At 40.4% G+C, this 20,207-nt stretch overlaps 2 protein-coding genes across 25 annotated transcripts in view; one reads left to right on the top strand and one right to left on the bottom strand.

Annotated features, from left to right (window-relative positions):
• Nucleotides 1-16,630, bottom strand: part of LRRFIP2 (LRR binding FLII interacting protein 2) — a 104,438-nt gene extending 87,808 nt beyond the window's left edge. For 19 of the 24 annotated variants that reach the window (XM_023260762.2, XM_023260766.2, XM_023260765.2 and 16 more), the window contains exon 1: nucleotides 16,493-16,628. The gene's annotated coding sequence lies outside the window, so the exon portion shown is untranslated. Of the gene's footprint in view, nucleotides 1-9,694; nucleotides 9,756-11,497; nucleotides 11,594-15,650; nucleotides 16,105-16,492 lie in introns of those variants that run through there. The other 5 variants (XM_045037897.1, XM_003992258.6, XM_006936543.5 and 2 more) reach the window with 5 other exon arrangements.
• LOC102899266 (cuticle collagen 39-like) lies at nucleotides 8,711-19,737 on the top strand. The gene is made up of 3 exons (XM_045037338.1): nucleotides 8,711-8,728; nucleotides 16,364-17,145; nucleotides 18,669-19,737. Exons 1-2 carry the CDS (start codon nucleotides 8,711-8,713, stop codon nucleotides 17,120-17,122), a joined length of 777 nt encoding a protein of 258 aa, XP_044893273.1. The 3' UTR covers nucleotides 17,123-17,145; nucleotides 18,669-19,737.
• Nucleotides 19,738-20,207: the final 470 nt, after the last annotated feature.

Here is a 20,207-nt window from a genome sequence, read left to right as displayed (position 1 = left end):
TAGAAACACCTTAAATTATAATCATTATACTATGTAGCACTTTTATGTAATAAAAAAATTTTTAAAGAAAAAAATTTTAAGGTGTTTTGTGGTATTCAAAGTCTTATTTTTGAAAATCCAAATGAATACACAAGTTTTAGAAGTATGGCCTTATGATGGGAGTTAGTGCCCTTATGAGAACACAAATGACTTAGAACATAGAGGTCATTTAATGATGGTTCACTTAAGATCTTTCAATGTAAATTTTACCTCAAAAGAAAAATTCCTCTCAACAAACACTAAACTCTAGTTAATAAGACACATGGTAAATATTTAGGGTTGAAGCGAGTGATATCTGCTGCTTATTTTGAAATGCATCCACGCTCCCAAAAAAAGATGTAACAATAAATAGAGGAATGGATAAAGGATAGTAAGAGATAAAGTATAATCAAATATTAGTAGTGGAATCCAGGTAGTAAGTACATGAGTGTTCACAGTAGAACTCTCTTCAACTTTTCTGTATGTTTCAAAATGTGTACAATAAAGTGTTAGAAAAAATAACTGGTTGAGAAAGGTAGATAACCAAGGGAACAAAAGACATGGGAACTGGGAATTTCAACCAAAATCTTGATTTTTACTGTAATCACGGTACAGAAGAATACCAATAGTTATGTATACATTAGAAAGATTACAGGCAAAGGAGAGAATGGCTCCATTGCTGGCTAGAAGACAAAGAAGTGAAGAGGGAAAGGCAGGGGAGGAGCAAAGCGGCAGCAGAGGGAGGTAGGGAAGGAGGTAGGGAGGCATGAGGGAAGGTAGGCAGGTAGGCAAGAGGAAAGAATTAACAGTTAAAGACATCAATCCTGCAAATATCTAGATGGGATTCACAAAATGAGTAAATCATTAACAGAATCTACGGAAAGAATAAAAGGTACATCTAGAAATTGAGGCTAAGTATAAAATGAAAATATGGGGGGCGCCTGGGTGGCTCAGTCAGTTGAGCGTCTGACTTCAGTTCAGGTCATGATCTCAAGGTTTCTGAGTTTGAACCCCACGTCTGGCTCTGTGCCGACAGCTTGACTCTGGAGCCTTCTTCAGATTCTGTGGCCCGCTCTCTTTGCCCCTCCCCCGCTCGCGCTCTGTCTCAAGAATAAACAAACGTTAAAAAAGAAAGATGGAAAGAAGGAAAGAAAATACGCATATATGAGGCAAAATTGGAAGACCTGGCAGAACATGAAAGGTAGATGTTAAACACAAACTAAATCTCAGGAGAATATTAAAACCTAGAATGGTTAAATTAAGCTTACATTTTACAAAATACAATGCTTATTATATTTCTTATATTTTATATTTCCATGAGAACCTGTATAATCACATCTCCAACTTCCACATTCAGTAGTCCTAAGAATTAACAAAAATTTAAAGTCTCATATTTTGAATACATACTGCTCACATACACCCCAAACAACTGCAAATCTTTCCATTTCCTACTTTCATAAAGATGACATACAGTGGTTGCACTTCCTTCCTTGCTAACCATGTTTAAATAAATTAGCTCTAATGGGCTGTATGTTTGACATGATTTACAATACTATTTTCATCAACTGTGCAGAACCCATATTAGGAAGATGTGCTCTTAACCAACAACTGTATTCTCAGTATGCCCTGAGAAGTAAACCATTTTCTAGTATCAAATTCTCTCCTTTTCCTATGCCTTTTAAAAAGTATGTCAGTGTGTCAACTATGCTAAAAAAAAAAAAAAAAAAAAAAAAAAAAAAACACCCCAGAAATGTTATGTATAGACATACACTCAGAGGATGAAAGGAAGGGAGAGAAAAGTACATATTGCTGAGGACAGGTCAGACTTAAAAGCATGCCATAAAGCAGAACAGAAAAAAAAACCAAAAAAAACAAAGTATTAGGGAGAATAACAGAACCTTAGGCAGCAAAAAACAAAGATAAAACCAAACACTAGGAAGATATAGGGAAGCATGCAGTAAAGATGTGATTTTTTTCTAATGTTTATTTATTTTGACAAAGAATGTGAGCGAGCAGGGGAGGGGCAGAGAGAGAGGGAGAGAATCCCAAGCAGGCTCTGCACTGCCAGCACAGAGCTCGATGCCAGGCTTTATCTCACAAAACCTGACACTCAACCAACTGAGCCAGCCAGGCGCCCCCCACATATCCTTTCCTAATGGTGTTCTCTGAAGCACAAAAGCTTTTATTTTGAGGAAGTCAGTTTACCTATTTTTTCTTTTGTTGTTTCATTCAATTTGATGTCATTCCTAAAAAAGCACTGCCTACCCAAATATCTCAATGACATATTCCTATGTTTTCTTCTCAGAGTTGTACAATTTCAGCTCTTACTTTTATGTCTATGATCCATTTAGAGTTAATTTTTATATATGGTCTGAGGCATGGTACCAACACTATTCTTTTGCCTGTGGATGTCAACTTGTTCTAGTACCATTTGTTGAAAAGACTATTCTTTCTGCAACTGAATGGTCTTGGCAGCCTTGTCAAAAACCAACTGACCCCAAAAGTAAGGGTTTATGCGTGGACCCTCCATTCTATTCCATTGATCTATCTACATCCATATCAACATAAACATCCTTCTGTCAGTATCATGCTGTCTTGATTACTGTAGCTTTGCTACAGCTTTATTTTTTATCTTTTAATGTTTGTTTATTTTTGAGAGAGAAAGCAAACACAAGCAGGGGAGGAACAGAGAGAAAGAGGGACAATGGATCCAAAACGGGCTCTGAGCTGTAAGCCCACAGCCTGATGTGGGGCTTGAACTCATGCATCATGAGATCACGACCTGAGCTGAAGTCAGACGCTCAACCGACTGAGCCACCCAGGCATCCCTACAGTAAGTTTTAAAACGGGACAAGTGAGTCAACTTTGTTCTTCTTAAGATTCTGGTGCCTCATATTTCCAAATAAATTTTAGGATTAACATGCCACTTTAAAAAAAAGGAAAGTAGCTGGGATTTTGACAGGGGTTACATTAAATCTATAGTTCACTTTGGGAAATATTACCATCTTAACAATATTAAGATTCCAATCAATTAACATGGGATTTATTCAGACCTTTAATTCTATTCTATGTTCTGTGATTTTCAATGAGTAATTCGCATACTTCTTTTATTAAATTTATTCCTATATCACAGGGGTCACTTTAAAGCTCAAATAGACATAAAAGTTTCTATAAAATGTAAAATGCTATGGAAATATGTGGTATCGCCGACACTAAAAAACAAAATATCTAAAATCACGATAGGCAAAAGAGAAGGTAGTGAAGTATAGAATTCAGAAGTATATCCCATGGCTAAGGTTAATCTTAATTGAGCCACAGGTGGGTGAGGGAATTGCATATTTTCAAACACAAATATAATCCAACACTGCATCTATATACTTAGTAGGAAGGCATTTTTCACTATTTCTAATTTACTAGACATGTGGCAACAATAAAAGGAACTGGAAATCCTTTTCCTGAACTATACAAGTGTGTGTTTTCTTTGTGGAGCAGCATAGAATTATTACTGAAATACTTCTTCTGTCAAAAGAAATGAAAATCAAAACCAACATGATAGAAGTGTGCTAACTAACCTGCGTTACTGATAATACAATAGATGGGGCCAGAATTAAGCCCCAAAGGAGAAAAGAACTTAAATTAGCCTTAGACCTTTCTAATTCTAATTCTAATTCATCACTAAGATGAATTCTATTGACAATACTTATACTAACTATATTCTAATTCTAATTCTAATTCATCACTAAGATGAATTCTATTGACAATACTTATACTAACTATATTCTAATTCTAATTCTAATTCAACACTAAGATGAATTCTATTGACAATACTTATACTAACTATATTCTAATAAAAAAAGCAAAACTTAAAACATAGCGCAAGAGGAAAAATTACTTATCAAAAATTGATAAATATGATCATTTTAATTTCTTTTTAGTAAAACCACACACAAAACTGAAAATGACCCAAATTGACAGCAATAGCTTTAAGTCAAGGCCAATCAACATGATGTAATAAATTGTGGTAGTAGAAAACTCACGGAAAGGAAGCAAAGACAAGGACATATTTTGATATTATGCCCATAAGGTACAAAAAGATAACAAAACCATATATACGGTATGACTGCAAATATGTAAAACCTCATACACACGAATAATGAAGAACATAGGCAATATGTATAAAACAGAATTTTCCTTTTTTCATAAGCTTTATATATTGTGAAAAAACACTTTATCAAAAAATGATTTAAATTAAAAGCTACAATTAGGGGCTAATTCATAGTATGAAAATATAAACTTAAAGGACTAACCAACTTTGAAATTATATTAATAAACTGATAAAGAGGAAAGATTTATTTAATCTGTCAGAGCAACTGCAAAGTAACACTATAAAAATTTATGTTGGTCATCTCTGGTAAAACTATACTTTTCTAACAGATTTCCCAGTAACCATCACTTTTATAGGCATAATGAAATTCTAAGTAAGTGGGAAACACATTGCTAATTTTAAATAGAATGAGCACCACTGGATTAACTCTGAAAATTAAAAATCTGACTTGCATCAAGTCAAAATTAGAACAAAGAAGCAAGCATTAATTCCTCTAAAGTCCTGGGGAAAAGCACTAAGTTTTAAGCCTACAACTTTTATTATCAAAGCAAAATCCTTTGAAATTTTCAGCTTTTCCTGAAGACCTTTATTCTATGAACGCTTCTACCCATGTAGCTCACTGAGTGTAAAATACAATAGTAGCGACTTGAGATGCTCTTGGAGTAGAAAGGGAGAGGCCAACATCTCTCTTGAGCCATGTTGGTCAGGTTTGTGTAGCTTAAACCTGTCTTACAAAGGGCAAAGTAATGCCCTGAAATGGTAGGCAACACACCAATCAGGCCCATAAAAGGGAGAAGTCCACAAGATATCATGCAACGTAAGTTCAATGTTCACAAGGGAAGGATCAGAGAAGAGAGCCGAGCTGACAGTACAGGTGCGAGTAGCCAATCCACGTGCCATTCCAATTAAAGCCACATGCCACGAGCTCCACCTTACATTCACCACTTCCGCTCCAAAAAGACCTCACGTCAACACTTGGGTGGCTCCTTTGCATACAAATTAAGAGAAACTGACCCTCCTCCCACAGAAACTTCCCCAGAAGTTACGGACATGAGAAGTCAGATTCAAAGGGTCTACAGAATGCTCAACACAAGTCCTGAGTCAATACCAAGGTGTTTCGTAGTGAATTACCACAGTGAATTTCAAACACCAAAGACAAGGATGATTTGACAAGCTTCCGTGGGTGGGAAATTAAGGTTACACAGAAAAGATTAACAATCAGAATGGCTTTAAACCCTAAAAAGTAATTCTGGAAACAAGAAGACAATAGACTGATGCCTTCAAACTTCTGTAGGAAGACTGGCATAGGCTACTTGCCAGTCAAAAACCATTCTATTCTCACGCGTGACAATTAAAGGCCTTTTCAGACATGCAAGGTCTCAAAAACTTACCTCTTTGATACCCTTTGTCAATAAGCTACTAGAAGATATGCTTCATAAAAGAAAAGAGAAACTCAAAGGAGCAGTCTATTCCACAGTCACGCAGGGACTCACGCACCTTCCATCTGGTGACCACTCCTCTACCACTGCTTCCCAACTCACAACTGACACAGACATGAGTGAGACATACACTTGAACTGTATTAAAGAAGGTTAGGCTATCCTAACAGACAGAACAACGTGGTAGAGCTAATCCACTTTTCAAAATTAAACCACACATTGATTAGAAATACATGTATGGAGGGGAGAATGGGACTGCAGAGTTGGGCGGGGAATGGTCCCAAGAAGAGTGATTAATTAACATGTAAAATGGTATTGTAATTGCCTGGAGCGGAAGGCGTGCATTACAGAACACATACAGGAACTCCTAGGATAATTATAATGCCATTTCTTGACCTAGGCAGCGAGACACAGATGCTCATTGTATTGTTCTTCCTCAAACTGTATTTTTGTTTTATATTTTTCTGTATTTCAAAAACTATCTTATTCAAAAGAAATTAGAGAGATCGGATGAGGCATTTGAAAAATCTCCCGGAGGGGTGTTTGGGTGGCTCAGTCAGCGAAGCACCCCACTCTTGATTTTGGTTCAGTCATGAATCTCATAGTTCATGAGATTGAGCCCCACGTTGGGCTCTGAGCTGACAGCAATGAGCCTGCTTGGGATTTTCTCTCCCTCTCTCTCTTTCTTTCTTTCTTTCTTTCTTTCTTTCTTTCTTTCTTTCTTTCTCTCTCTCTCTCTCTCTCTCTCCCTCTTTCTTTCTCTCTCTATCCCTCCCCAGCTCAGGCAAGTACCCGTGCTCTCTGTCTCTCTCTCTCAAAATAAACAAACAAACAAACAAACAAACATTAAAAAAAAAATCTGTTGGAGCACTTGGGAAAAGTAAGGTGAACAGAAAACTAAGCCAAAAAAAAAAAAAAGGGAAACCCCTGGAAACCCTCCTGGAAAAAATTGAAAGTTAAACAAGAAAGAAAACAATCATGGTAGAAAACCTGGCTGAACAGTAAACAATATTTATTTAGTTATGGTGAAAACACCAACTATTGATTTAAAATTGCAAAACTGGGATGTTGCAGAGAGGAGAAGTGGGAGGAAAATAATAAAATACAAAAGAACAATAAAACCACCAGTGATGCCTCAATTGCACGCACGTTTTTCAAAGTATGTGTTACTTTGTAAGATGCTTCTTTTAACTGCATATGTATGTTTTTTAAACAAAAATGGTTTATAAAGTATGTGCCATTTTGTAATCAGCTATGGCAGACAGACTCTAAGGTGGCTCCCCACCATTATCCCCCCTCCTTCTGTTCCCATCTTTGTGTAAACACCTCCCAAAGAATGTGGCCAGGACTTGTGACTTGCTTCTAACCAACAGAATAGGACAAAGGTTATGAGATGTCATTCCCATGATTATGTTACCTTATATAAGACTAGCCAGCCAGCAGACTTGCTCTAGACTCTCCTTGATGATTTGACGACGTGGTTCTATCAGGAAATACCACAGGGCCAAGAAATTCACGTTGCCTCTAAGAGCTGGGAGCAGCCTTCAGGAGCTCGAAGACAGCCTCCAGATAACCTTTAGTTACCTTAAAGTGACTGCTAGTGAGCAAGAAGCTTCAGTCCAAAAGCCACAAAGAAATTAATTCTGCCAAACCTTCCTCGGTGAGCCTGGAAGTGGATTTTATCATGTAAGTCTCCAGGAGAGAATTCAGCCCAGCCAACACTTTAATGGCAATCTCCTAAGACCCTATGCAGAGGACTCTGCTCAGCCATGCTCAGATTCCTGCCCCATAGAGGCTGTAGGATAATAAATGTGTGTTGTTTTAAGCTGCTAAATTTGTTACACTTGTTACACAACACAGAAAACAAGTGCAACCGCTTTTCAAACTCTGGATGAATAAACCCAGCAAAGGGTACAGGGATAAAAAAAATCAACACAAAAAAGCCAGTTGCATTTCTATACACTAGCTATGAACAATCCAAAAAGGAAATTAAGAAAACAATTACATTTACAATAGTATCAAAAAGAATAAAATACTCAAGGAAAAAACTTAACCAAGGAGCAAAAGACCTGTACACTAAAAGTTACAAACCGTTGCTGAAAGAAAAAAAGAGACATAAATAAATGGAGAGCCACCCTGTGTTCAAAGACTGGAAGACTTACCACTGTTAAAATGTTAACACTACCCAAAATGATCTACAGATTCGATGTACTCTCTATCAAATCCCAATGACATTTTCTTCAGAAATAGAAAAACCCATCCTAAAACTAAAATTCACATGGAATCTTAAGGGACCCTGAAGAGCCAAAACAATCTTGAAAAAGAAGAACAAAGTAGAGGTACCACACTTCCTGATTTCAAAAGTTAACTAGAAAGCTACAGTAACCAAAACAGTGTGTTACTGGCATATACCACAAACAAAAAACAACTCACAGTAGATCAAAGAAATAAGGGTAAGCTAAAACTATAAAACTCTTAGGAAAAAACATATGTGAAAACTTAACGACACTGGATTTGGCAATGATTTCTTGGATATGATGCCAAAAGCCCAGGCAACAATAACAACAACAAAAGTAGATAAACTGGACTTTATCAAAATAAAACCTCTGTGCATCAACAGACACTATCAAGAGAAAAAAGTGACCCACAGAATGGGAGAAAATATTTGCAAATCGTACATCTAATAAGGGATTAATATCCAGAATACCTACAGAACTCCTAAAATTCAACAACAACAATAACAACAAAAACAACCCAAATCAAATCCAGGCAAAGGACCTGAATAGGTATTTCTCCAAAGAAGATCTATAAATGGCCAAGCAGCACAAGAAAAGATGCTACACATCACTAGTTATTTGGGAAACGCAAACCAAAACCACACTGAGATACCATCTCACACCCATTAGAACGGCCATTATTTAAAAAAAATAACAAGTGTGTCAAAGATGCAGGAAACCAGAACCCCTGTACACTGCTCTTTGGACTATGAAATGATCGTCTGCTATGGAAATTTTTGGCCATTCCTCAAAAAATTAAACACAGCAGTGCTATGCGATCCAGCAATTCCACTTATGGGTATACACCCAAAAGAAATGAAAGCAGGAACTCAAATAGATATTTACATACTTGTTTTCATAGACAGCAGCACGATGCACCACAGCCAAAAGGTAAAAGCAAATCAAGTACCCATCAACAGATAAAGGGATAAACAGGATATGGAATATTACTCAGCCTTAAAAAGGAGTTAAATTCTCATGCATGCTAATGAACTTTGAGAACACTGCACCAAGTGGAATAAGCCAGACACAAAACAGAGATACATCATTCTGCTTACATGAAGTACTTAGAGTATCAAATTCATAGTGACAGAAAGTTGAACAGTGGATGTCAGGTGCAATGGGGAAGGAGGAGTTATTTTTTTAATGGGCACAGTTTTAGTTTGGGATGATGAGAAAGTTCTGGAGATGGATGGTGGTGAAGGTTGCACAACAATGTGAACGTACTTAACACCACTGAATTATACACTTAAAGTAATTAAAATGGTAAATTTTGTATTATGTACACATTTTTTAATTTTCTTAATGTTTATTTTTGAGAAAGAGAGAGACAGAGCGTGAGCGGGGGGAGGGGCAAAGAAAGAGGGAGACACAGAATCCGAAGCAGGCTCCAGGTTCTGAGCTGTCAGCACAGAGCCCAACACAGGGCTCAAACTCACCAGCCATGAGATCATGACCTGAGCTGAAGTCTGATGCTTAACCAACTGAGCCAACCAGGCGCTCCTATATTATGTATATTTTAACGTACTTTTTAAAAAAATCGGATAGACAGCAAAGGGTGAGTTGGGTAAGACAGGAGGACAGTGACTCTCTACTTAGATGTGGCAATATCCACGAGAGGGTAAAAGACATCCAATGTAAAACTGAATTGTTTTTCTATCTTTAGTCCTATAATCCTTGGGTCACTTAAACAAAATTATTTTTTTAAGTTTTTAATAGCAACAACATGTATACTTACTAATTGTATTACTTATTGTTACAAATTAGTTAAACCATTTAACAGGGAAATAGGGGAGCCCATGTGGCTCAGTAGGTTTTGCGCCTAACTCTTGATTTCCATCCAGGTTATGATCTCACCGTTCATAGGATGGAGCCCCACGCTGGGCTCTGAGCTGACAGCAAGGAGCCTTCTTGGGATACTCTCTCCCTTTCTGTTCCTCCCCTGTTAGCATATGCTCGCGTGCTCTCTCAAAATAAATAAACTTAAAAGAAAAATCAGAGAAGTAAATATTTTAACATCCTAATCCTCTGCATACAGTATACTGTATTTTACTTAGACAACAGAGACCCAAAAGAGTGCCCCTGGCTGTTAAAATGTTTCTACTTAGGAAAGTAGGGTCTATAGAAGAAAAACAAAGTGATCGGAACAAGGAACTTTAAAATTAGTTTCCTAAACAGTAAAGCTTTGTTATATCAAAATTAGTTAAGGGGCACCAAGGTGGCTCAGTTGGTTAAGCATCAGACTTCAGCTGAGGTCATGATCTCACGGTTCGTGGGTTTGAGCCCCGTGTTGGATTCTGTGCTAACAGCTCAGGGCCTACAGCCTGCTTCAGATTTTGTGTCTCCCTCTTTCTCTATCCCTCCCCCCCCCCAAAAAATAAATATTATAAAAAAATTTTTTTAAACACTAGTTAAGAGTTTGGTGTTCATAATGAAAAAAAAAAAAAAACCCAAAAACTAAGATATACAAGGTTCAAAGTGAAAACAATGAAAGAGATGAACTACAATTCTTTAAGAAGGGTTTTAAAATCTCACTCCTGAGAAAATAAAAACACCCTGGGGTGCCTGGGTTGCTCAGCTGGTTGAGTGTCTGACTCTAGCTTTCAGCTTAGGTCATGACCCCAAAGTCATGGGATCCAGCCCTGTGTTGGGCTGCACACTGAGCAAAGAGCCTGCTTGGGATTCTCTCTCTCCCTCTGCCCCAATCCCCTGTTCAAGATCCCTCTCTCTCTAAAATAAAAAAATTAAAATATATATACAAAATTTTTAAAAACCCTGTTACACACTTTGTACTCAAACGCTTTTCCCAACCTCTTCTCCTCTTTTCCACTCTCTCTGCTCTGCCCTATCCTCCCCTCCCTTCCCCACCCTCCCCACCCTCTTTTTTTCTGGTAGGGGAAGGCTGAAACAGGGAAGGGATAATAGGAATAAACCAGAAATAGGAATAGGAAAAAAAGGAAAAATACTCCAGTTTATTTTTCTTCCTCACATTGACTACAGTACTAAATACACCATCATTATCAAATGCACATAATTCACATTTCTGAGGGCAAGGAAAAACTAAATTTCTTGGAGTTACGACCTAATGTAAAGCAGAAGAAAGGAAACCATCTGCAGGCTTTCCGTCTGCAAATTAAATGTGCACTGTGCACCAAATTCTTCAAACAACCTTGACTGTAATGTAATACAAGGCTGCAGTTTAATATGGTGAAATGAACCTTGGTGGAGCACTAACCCTTTAAACAGCTTTCTAGCTAAGAAGTGAAATCAGTCAAAGAACTTGAAACTCAAGTGCCTCATTCACTAAGTATAGAAAACAGCAAGGTTTTCGTGAGAAAGCACATGATACCCAGAGGCAGCTGTGCTGGGATACAGCATCTGGTAACAGCCACAAGTTATTTTTAAAGAGATAACTTCACGATAATGTACATGAGACTAGCAGTTCTATGGGAAGAAGACAATGAGAATTTGGCAAGAAGCTAATTTCTCTGTGTGAACTCAAAATAAGCTTATAAAACAGCTCATCATTCCCAGTGTCCTTTTGATCCAAAGACACGTGTGCAGGTCTCTGAATTGCACTAGTTCAACAAGGGTCACGGCCACCCTACGCCAGTATCAGTAATGGTTTTCCCCTGTCATAAAACATCTGATCACTCTTACCACCGGAACATGCTATCAATACTGGTACAATCCTGTGCTCCTCCTTGTGCACGTTTTTCTAAAACACTTCCCTTGTTAGTTCTCCTTAATCGTGCTCTGAAAAGAGGAGGGCAAAAAGAAAAAAAGAAAATGATCCTAGAATATGCACGCGAAGCAGATTTTCACCCCAAAACTTAGACTTAATCTTCTGAAAGCAAATGTCCTTCGTAAGCTCACTCTTCTGTGGTTGCCACTTTTCCTAAACCGCAGGCCTTCCTGACTTGCAGCGGGGGCCAGGACAGATTACAGTTCTGTGGTAGGTTCTGTCAGATGAGCTTTGACAAGGCCTCAAAATAGATCCTGGGCACCAGCCAGAGAAACTGCCACTCACAAGTTCCAACTTGATCATCATACATTAGCCCCTCTGTACTTTTTTTTTTTTCCTCCAGTCTCTATCATTTTCAAAGGACAGAGGTTCTCAACCTCCTTCCTCTTGTTCATGAGTGAACGGTGCAGTATAGAAATTAAAATCGTAAACCCTTAATTTGCTCACAAACACTCTGCAGAATAAAAACTGAATTTGTACCTACCCCCTGCCTTGGGAAATTAATCCATCAACAGCACTATGGTTTGCAAAAGGATTTTTGAATCTCAAACTCTACCAAGGTTTATTTTATTACGAATAGACTAGGATGTGGACGGTGAAGGAAGACAGAAGGTGGGCTATTTATTTCCCATGACTAATATAGTAGCAGACTTCGTTAGAGCAAGAAGTTAAACTATATACAATATTTTTAATTGACACCAGTCATAAAATCCTAAAACAACCCACTACAAAAGGTATTCATTTAACTCTTGCCAAATACAACATCAGTCTTCAAGCTACAGTATTTTTAGCCTTACCACTACAAATAAAATTAACCACCTGTCACTCTAAAATGTTTAAGACCACCTTATACAATACATTTTAGTATTTTTTAAAATAGAGAAGATAAAGAATCCAAAGTAATTAAGAGTTCCTTTCTCCTTCCACAAGGTTGAGAAAGTTAACTATTATAAAGTCCAATATAAGATGGAAATAAATTTATACATTTTTCACAACTTAAGCCCCAACTTTGCAATCACTCTTTCAGAAATATATTCAATATACATGCTTATGGACTAGTGCAAAGACTTAAATACTAGTTGTTCACTATAGCAGCATTTGTAGAAAGCTAAAACAACCTAAATGTCTGTTAACAAGGAATGGTAAAATAAATCATGGAAAATGAATAAATTATGGTTCATCTACACTACCCAGGGCATTCAGTCTTTTTTAAAAATCAGGTGGGGGCTCCTGGTTGGCTCAGTCAGTTGAGCATCAACTTTGGCTCAGGTTATGAACTCATGGTTTGTGAATTCAAGCCTTGTGATGAGCTCTGTGCTGACAGCTCAGAGCCTGGAGCCTGCTTAGGATTCTGGGTCTCCCTCTCTCTCTCTGCCCCTCCCCCACTCACATTCTGTGCGTGTGCGTGTGTGTGTGTCTCAAAAATAAACATTAAAAATAAATAAATACATAATCAGGTGGACATATGTGCAAATACAGAAAAGTCTCTAAGATATATCAAGGGTAACAACGAAAGAAGATAACTCTCCTAAACAAAGCCAATTACATATGTAATAAAAAATTTGGAGGAGGACATACAGGAAACCACTCACAGTGGTTGCTTGGATTAGGGGGTGGGAGAGTAGAAAAGGGAAAAGGCTAGAAGTCTGTTGTGGAAAGAAGGCTTCTTTTGCACCATATAACATTTAAACTGTCGTTATCAATTTTTTAAACTCCCACAAACATCTACTGCACCCATGAAGTGGGCATTCTCCTTCCGGGTACGCATGCCATGTCTTCCCCCTTCTCAACCACTTGTATCTACTGCTCTCCTGACCCAAACAAAAGCACACAAAGGCAAAGCTCAGAGTTCCCCCAAGAAACAGAATCCTCTCTCCAGCCCCCACCAAATAAAAAAAAAATGGAACAAATGAAAAAGTAACACTTATGCCAAACCCAGTTTTTAGCCAATGTTTGATTCCTTTTAAATCTACCCTAATTTACTGTAGGGCAGAAAGTTTTAAAAGTCAAAGTGCAATGTGCAACGCAAAAAAATCATTTCCAAAGGTGTCTATCTTAAAAGGAAAAATGGAGAAAAAGGGCAAATTTTGCTCAATACCTTCCTTCTGAAATTTTAAAAGTTAAGTTTTGAATGACGGTCATAAAGTCTATTGTTTGCAAACTGGATAAGGTAGTAGGTTTTCCTGGTTAAAGGTCCATCTCTCTATTCAGAGTCTCCAGAAAGCAATCAACTACCCACAAGAAAAAGGCTATGAAATGGCCTCTATTTTGTAGGTGCAATGGATAGTGCTCCTCTGGTGAAGACGGAAGAACTGTATTTTCGCTTAAATGATCCTCATCAACATTCCCAGCATGCTGCAGAGAGAATTTCTTTTTCTATACATCATCAATTCTGTCCCTTTTCACACTAGGAGCAGGATAAACAATTCACAAAGAGCTTTGCAAGAAACAGCTCTCATTTCTAGTAAAGATCTGTTTTTGGTTTTGTTTTGAGAGAGAAAGAATCTATTTGCCAAATATACCCTCATATCACTTTTTTCCTTCATAATGGAGATGCTTCAATCATAACAAAAGAAGGCTTCTGTTTTTTAATTATTATTATTTTTATTATTATTTAAATCCAAGTTAGTTAACATATGGTGTAATAATGATTTCAGGAATAGAATTTAGTGATTCATCACTTACGTATAACACCCAATGCTCATCCCAACAGGTGCCCTCCTTAATGCCCCTTGCCCATTTAGCCCATTACCCCCACCCAAAACCCATCCAGCAACCCTCAGTTTGTTCTCTGTATTTAAGAGTCTCTCATGGCTTGTCTCTTTCTCTGTTTTTATGTTATTTTTGAGAAAGAAGGCTTCTCTTGTATATCTACCTATCAAGACTGTTAGTTACGGTGGTTTCCACAAGGGATTTTCCAAAAGGGAATCTGTTCACTGGGAACTGAAACTCCTAATTAAGTTACTATTAGCTGGACAAAAATCAAAAGCAACATTAGGGAACACTCTGTATATAAGAATGGATAAGAAAATGAGATGCCAAGATTTAGTCAAACAACTAAAGGAATCTGGTAAGCAAGACCAACTCACCATTACTTTGTAAGTAATAACTAAGGTTCTCTATAAATGAAACTCAAGGTAAAATAAACTGAATTCCAAAAAGAAAAGGAAAACAAGGTTAAGAGTATCGAGTATTCTGTGATTCAAAGTTATTTTGCTTAACATTTTTAAAGCCAAAAATGATCAAATTACACTTGAGCAATAAAAAGTTATTTCTAGTTTACAATGAATTCATTCCAATCATAAATCACAACCTCCATACACTTTCTTCTGTAACAGAACTTAGGTAAGAACTCGGTATAGTCTCATTCCACATTTTTGAGGATTTGCAAAATAGGTGAGGCCTTTCACTCAAAAGACTACTTTGTAACTATGGATTCTTTCAGTAAACTTTTTTATATCTTTTCACTGACATTTATTTTGTTTCTAGACATCTTTAATTATCTTCTCACATCTGGCCAAAAAAAAAAAAAAAAAAAGGAGTGGGGGTAAAATTACCACAATATACTCAGGAACTAACAAACTGTTCTGAAGCCAAACATTCTGCAAAAGTTCAATTAGGATTTCCTTATCGCACTTCATAACAATAAATACCTACCAACAAACCTAACAAAGCATAATACAACACTTCATACAAAATGACTGAAAGCTTCTAATTAAACAGGCAGTAACAAACTTCTAGCTTTCCTCTCTATTCCAATCCTAAGATCCGTATCAATGATTCACAGCGTGACCTAACTTTCTAAATGAATCACTTTCTGAAATTCTTACCCCAACATGAATTTAACACCAGGTCATCATCTCTACATTTGTTAAACAGAGGATAAACAGAAGTTAAGCAGGGTTCATTCGTCAAGACGCCCAAACCACAGCAAACCTCAAGTCTTCGCCAACTAACTTTTATCTGCAATTGCACCCTTATATACAGATTCATCCCCGAATAAAAGAAAAATGTTATCCTGGAAAAAAAAAATGTTATTTTAAACATTATGAACTCGCCCACCCGTACCCCGTTCACCGTCCCTCTGGTTCCATTTACTGCATCCACGTTCTCTTCCCATTGTGAGAACATAAAGTAACGGCTACTATCCTTACATCTTCTCTTGTAGCCAATTAAACTATTCTGCAGTTTTTCTGTTTATGGCAGAAATGCTGAGTCATTAAATGGAAACTCAAAGAAAATGAGCTACAAACAGTTAAAGTTTAGGATACAGTATTTCCCTAGCCGTTTCTCGGCAGCCTGATATTTGTATCTCCCACGGCGGAAAAGTAGAGCAAACACTTGAACTTTTTTTCCCCTCTAAGAGAGGCAAAGAGGTGCGTTTCCATAGGTCCGCCAGCTTCCTGCTGGGTATCCACAGGCAAGAGAAGCAGGCCTGACTGGAGCTGTATAACTTAACGATCTGGGTGTGAATAACGCCACATATTAGTCAAGCATTAACCCTGACACTCCTAGCAAGCGCCTGTTATGCCCGCGCTTCAGTTCGGGTCAAGGAGGAAGAAAAAAAAAAAAAAATCCCATAAAAATGCTACGCCCTCCACCGGCCTGACACCGTTCGCTGGGGTGTCGCGCTGGGGAGGAGTTGAAGGAGCCCCGAACACCGGAGGCAAAAGGGACAGCGGCCCGATGTAATTTCTTCCACAATGGGAGGGACCCTTGCCCCCCGGCGCAGACGGAGGGTGCGCGGTAGAAATCAGGCGTGCTGCCGGCGAACGCGGTAGGCGGGGGGCGACCCCGACCCGGAGCCGGCAGGGAAGCCCGGCCCCCAGCAGGGGTCAGCGGCGGCGCGGGTCGCACGGGCTGCAGGCCGAACGGGGGCCTCCGGGGCCGGCGGGAGAAGCGGTCCTTACCTGTCCCTGGGCGCGGACTGTGACTGCGGCGCCGCCCGGGAAGGGCTGGGGCGCGCGGGTCGGCCGCCGGCACCCGGACGGGCGAAGAGCGAGCAGCGGAGGGCGAGGGGCGCGGACGGCGGACTGGCTCCCAGGCTCCCGCAGGCTTGCCCGGCCGGACGCAGCGGCTCCCGGCGCCCGCAGCGGGTCGCTCAGTCAGGCCGGCGGCCCCGCGGCGCGGTGGCTGACACGGAGACAGCGGGAACCGGCCCCCGAGAGGAGCCGCAGCCCCAGCGGCAGCCGAAGGAGGCGAAGGAGGGGCGGGGCCACAGGGTCGGTGACCCGCTCACCCGGAAGCAGTTGCGGCGGCGGCGGCGCGCGCTGCGGGACAGGCGGGTTCGCGGCCTGGCGAAAAGACGGCCGGCTCTCCCGCGGCCGGCTGCGCCGGGTGCCGGGAGCAGCAGACCCCGCCGCGACCGCTGCGAGCTGCTGGCGCCGCGCCGGAGGGAGGGCGGCAGGGTGCGACCGCCGGTGGGCGGAGGCCCGGGCGGCCTAGAGGTGGCTTCTCGGGGCCCGCGGAGGACCGGGGACCGGGAAGGTGAACTGAGGCGGTCGCCCGCTCGAGGCTGCACCTGCCCTGATCGCCCCTAAACTGTCCGGCCTAGTGGGCTTGGGTAAGTGGGCCGGGCGGCGGCTCCGACTGCGGGAACGAGCGTGCGAGAGCGAGCGGGTGCAGCGGCAACGCTGAAAGCCCTGTTTCCAAAATGAAAACCCGTGATTTTGAAATGATTTCCGGAGAAGGCGGCGGCGGTGGTTTGGGGGGAGGGGGGGGAGGGGGGGGGCGGGGAGGCGGAGATGGCGGGATATGGAGGCAGTTCAATATCTGCCAGACCCGGACCTGTCGTTCATTCCAGAAGTGTCTCTTGAGACTCAGCAGGTTCAAGGCGCTGGAGGCAGACCCAGGGCCTTGCTCTTTAGGAAGCTTACCTTCTAGTGGAGTAGAGAGATTTAAGCAGACAGACAAGGTAAAGACGGATTGCGGCAAGGCTGTGCCATGCAGGAGATACAGAAGAATGATGCGAGGGTTGAGTGGGCGAGACCCCCTTTTTCGGGATAGGATGGCTAGAGGACCTCTGGAGGGAAGTGATAGTTGAGCTGCTTCCTGAGACAAAGGCATGAAATGACAACTTAGACACAGTTTTGCAGCCGGGGACTGTAGGTTCCAGAACTGCTGCGTAAGGCCGCGGATTATGTTAAAAACATAAAAACATTTTTTTTTAATTTTCCTTTTAATGTTTATTTTTTGAGAGAGAGAGAGAGAGAGAGAGAGAGAGAGAGAGAGAGACAGCGCGAGCGGGGGAAGGGCATAGAGAGAGAGGGAGACCCAGAATCCCAAGCAGGCTCCAGGCTCTGAGCTGCCAGCACAGAGCCCGACGCGGGGCTCGAGCTCACAAACCCTGGGATCATGAACTGAGCCAAAGTGGGACGCTTCACCGATTCAGCCACACAGGCGACCCCTCTAAAGCCTTCTAAGGGCTCTGCCCTGTCCACTCCTTCAGTTTCGAAGGGCTTGCTCCCCCTTGGGAGTTGTTGGGGTCTGGGACTGTGGCTTCTTAGCGGAGGTTCAAGGCAGGAATTAGGGAGCTTTGGTGTGTAGACGGACATCAACAGATGCTTGAAGGCAAACAGCCCCGAAAGACAAATTCTGTAACCTTTTGCCGTTTCTTTTCCCACGTCACTTTTCCTGAAACCCATGAGTAAACATAAAAACTATGATTTTTACCTGGGAGCTTAATCCTCCCAAAAGATGGAGCTCTGTTACGATCTGAATAAGAGAATTAATGACCTATTTTGCTAAATCAGTTAAAGACAAAATTAAAAGCGGACTTGCGAAGAGAGGACCTTTTCAGGTTATAACGCATTACCTGAATGATACCAAAAAACCCAATAATGTTTATTCAATATTAGTTTATATAACTGCATAATTAATGGAACGATTGTTTGGATAATAATAGTGGGGTTAGAATCTCGAGCACTCTTTGCTTACCCCTCGGCCATTTGTTTTGGTTCATACCAAACTAACAGAAGGAAATATTTTGTTGTGTCTTCTGGGAAAACTGGGAGCGAGCTCACACTTCTTGCTGCCTACTGTTTGCACAGCATTGTGCTAGGCATTTAAATACATTATCCCTTTCAGGACTGGGACCAACCTTGAGATACGGGGATTATTACACCCGTTGTCGTAACGAAGACAGAAGACATAGTCGCTGGAAGGGTCAGAAATTAAACTCTAACTAATGAACTCTAATTAACCCTAGCCCTAATTCCCCTTTTGCACCATGTGCTATCCCCTAATATTTAAGAAGGAAATATAAGTCAAGTGTCCAGCCAAGCAGATTTGTATGTTGCTTTTAGAATTTTGTTACAGAAATAAGCTTCAAGGTCGAGTGATACGAGGCAATGTTGGAGCGAGCTTCTCTGCGTTTTTACTTCTCCCTCTAAAGGATATTTGCCATCTATTTGACACCAAAAAACAACTCTCCTTGTTTTAGGAGTTCAGAATGCCATGTGTCTTTTGGTTGGTTGGTGGTTTTAGGTGAGAGGAAGAGAGCGCCAGCAGGGGAAGGGCAGAGGGAGAGGGGGAGAGAATCCTTAAGCAGGCTCCGAGCTCAGTGTTGGGGCTTGAGCTCCAAGCTCAAGACCTTGGGACCATGACCTGGCGGAAATGAGAAGAGTCAGGCGCTCAACCTGCTGAGCCACCCAGGCACCCTCGCCCTGTGTCTTTTAAATGCTCCCAATAATGTGATAAATGATGACACTAACATTATGTCATTGCAAGGGGCTCCTGCCCAACTGTGTCAGTCTGCATTCTTTCACAAGCAGCCTTTCCTTGCACACAAAGTGACTTCTTTCTGCCAAAAATATGTTCCCAGATTTTTATGGAATATTCTGACATGTGAATGCCCCCAGGTCTGTGTAGGCTGGCTGCTCTAGAGACATTTAACGGATGAAGGAAAATCTTGCAAGTGTTTATATGGTTTTGAGGAATGAGGTAGTAGGATTTGTACATTTTTGTTTCGTTCCTATCAGATCCTTCACGTTTTTCTTTGATGATGTCAAGAAATAAAACTTTTCCTTTCTCAAGAGCAGTCGTTTTTTGTGGTTTTCACAAAATTCAGTTGTGTTTTGCACACATAGTACTACGTGTTGCTCTCTGCACATTTCCAGAAAACATCACTAGTTCAGACATTAAAAATAGGATGCGACTTTTCAGAGCCTAATGTTTTTATTAATGAGATGTGTCTGTCTGTCTTTTTCATTTTGGTTAACTCCTTATAAACCTATGGGAGTCTGGCAAAGCCAGTCTTTGACTATGTATATTTAAGTTCTCGTTCTAAAAATCCCTTCTTCTCTACATTTACTGTTTTTCCTGCTGTCTTCTTTTTTTATTTTATTTATGTGTTTATTTCACTTTTTATTTGGAAATAATTATAGACTCGCAAAAGGGTACAAAAATAACGCAGCGAGGTTACCCTCCACCCAGGTTCACCCTCTGGCAGCATCTTGCGTACCCATAATACATTATGAAAACTAGAAAATTCACATCTTGCTATCTTCTTTAGGTTTTTAGTTTCTTTTTAAGTTTCATCATGTCGAAAATTACCATTTTGTAACAGTTCATCTGTACTGTATTTGATTTGGCTCTTCTCCCTTTCCCAGATTAACAAATGACAAA

The sequence above is a fragment of the Felis catus genome, chromosome C2 (assembly GCF_018350175.1).
Source record: "Felis catus isolate Fca126 chromosome C2, F.catus_Fca126_mat1.0, whole genome shotgun sequence".
In the NCBI taxonomy this organism is placed as follows: Eukaryota; Metazoa; Chordata; class Mammalia; order Carnivora; family Felidae; genus Felis; species Felis catus.
This window is presented reverse-complemented; position numbering and strand designations above follow the sequence as displayed.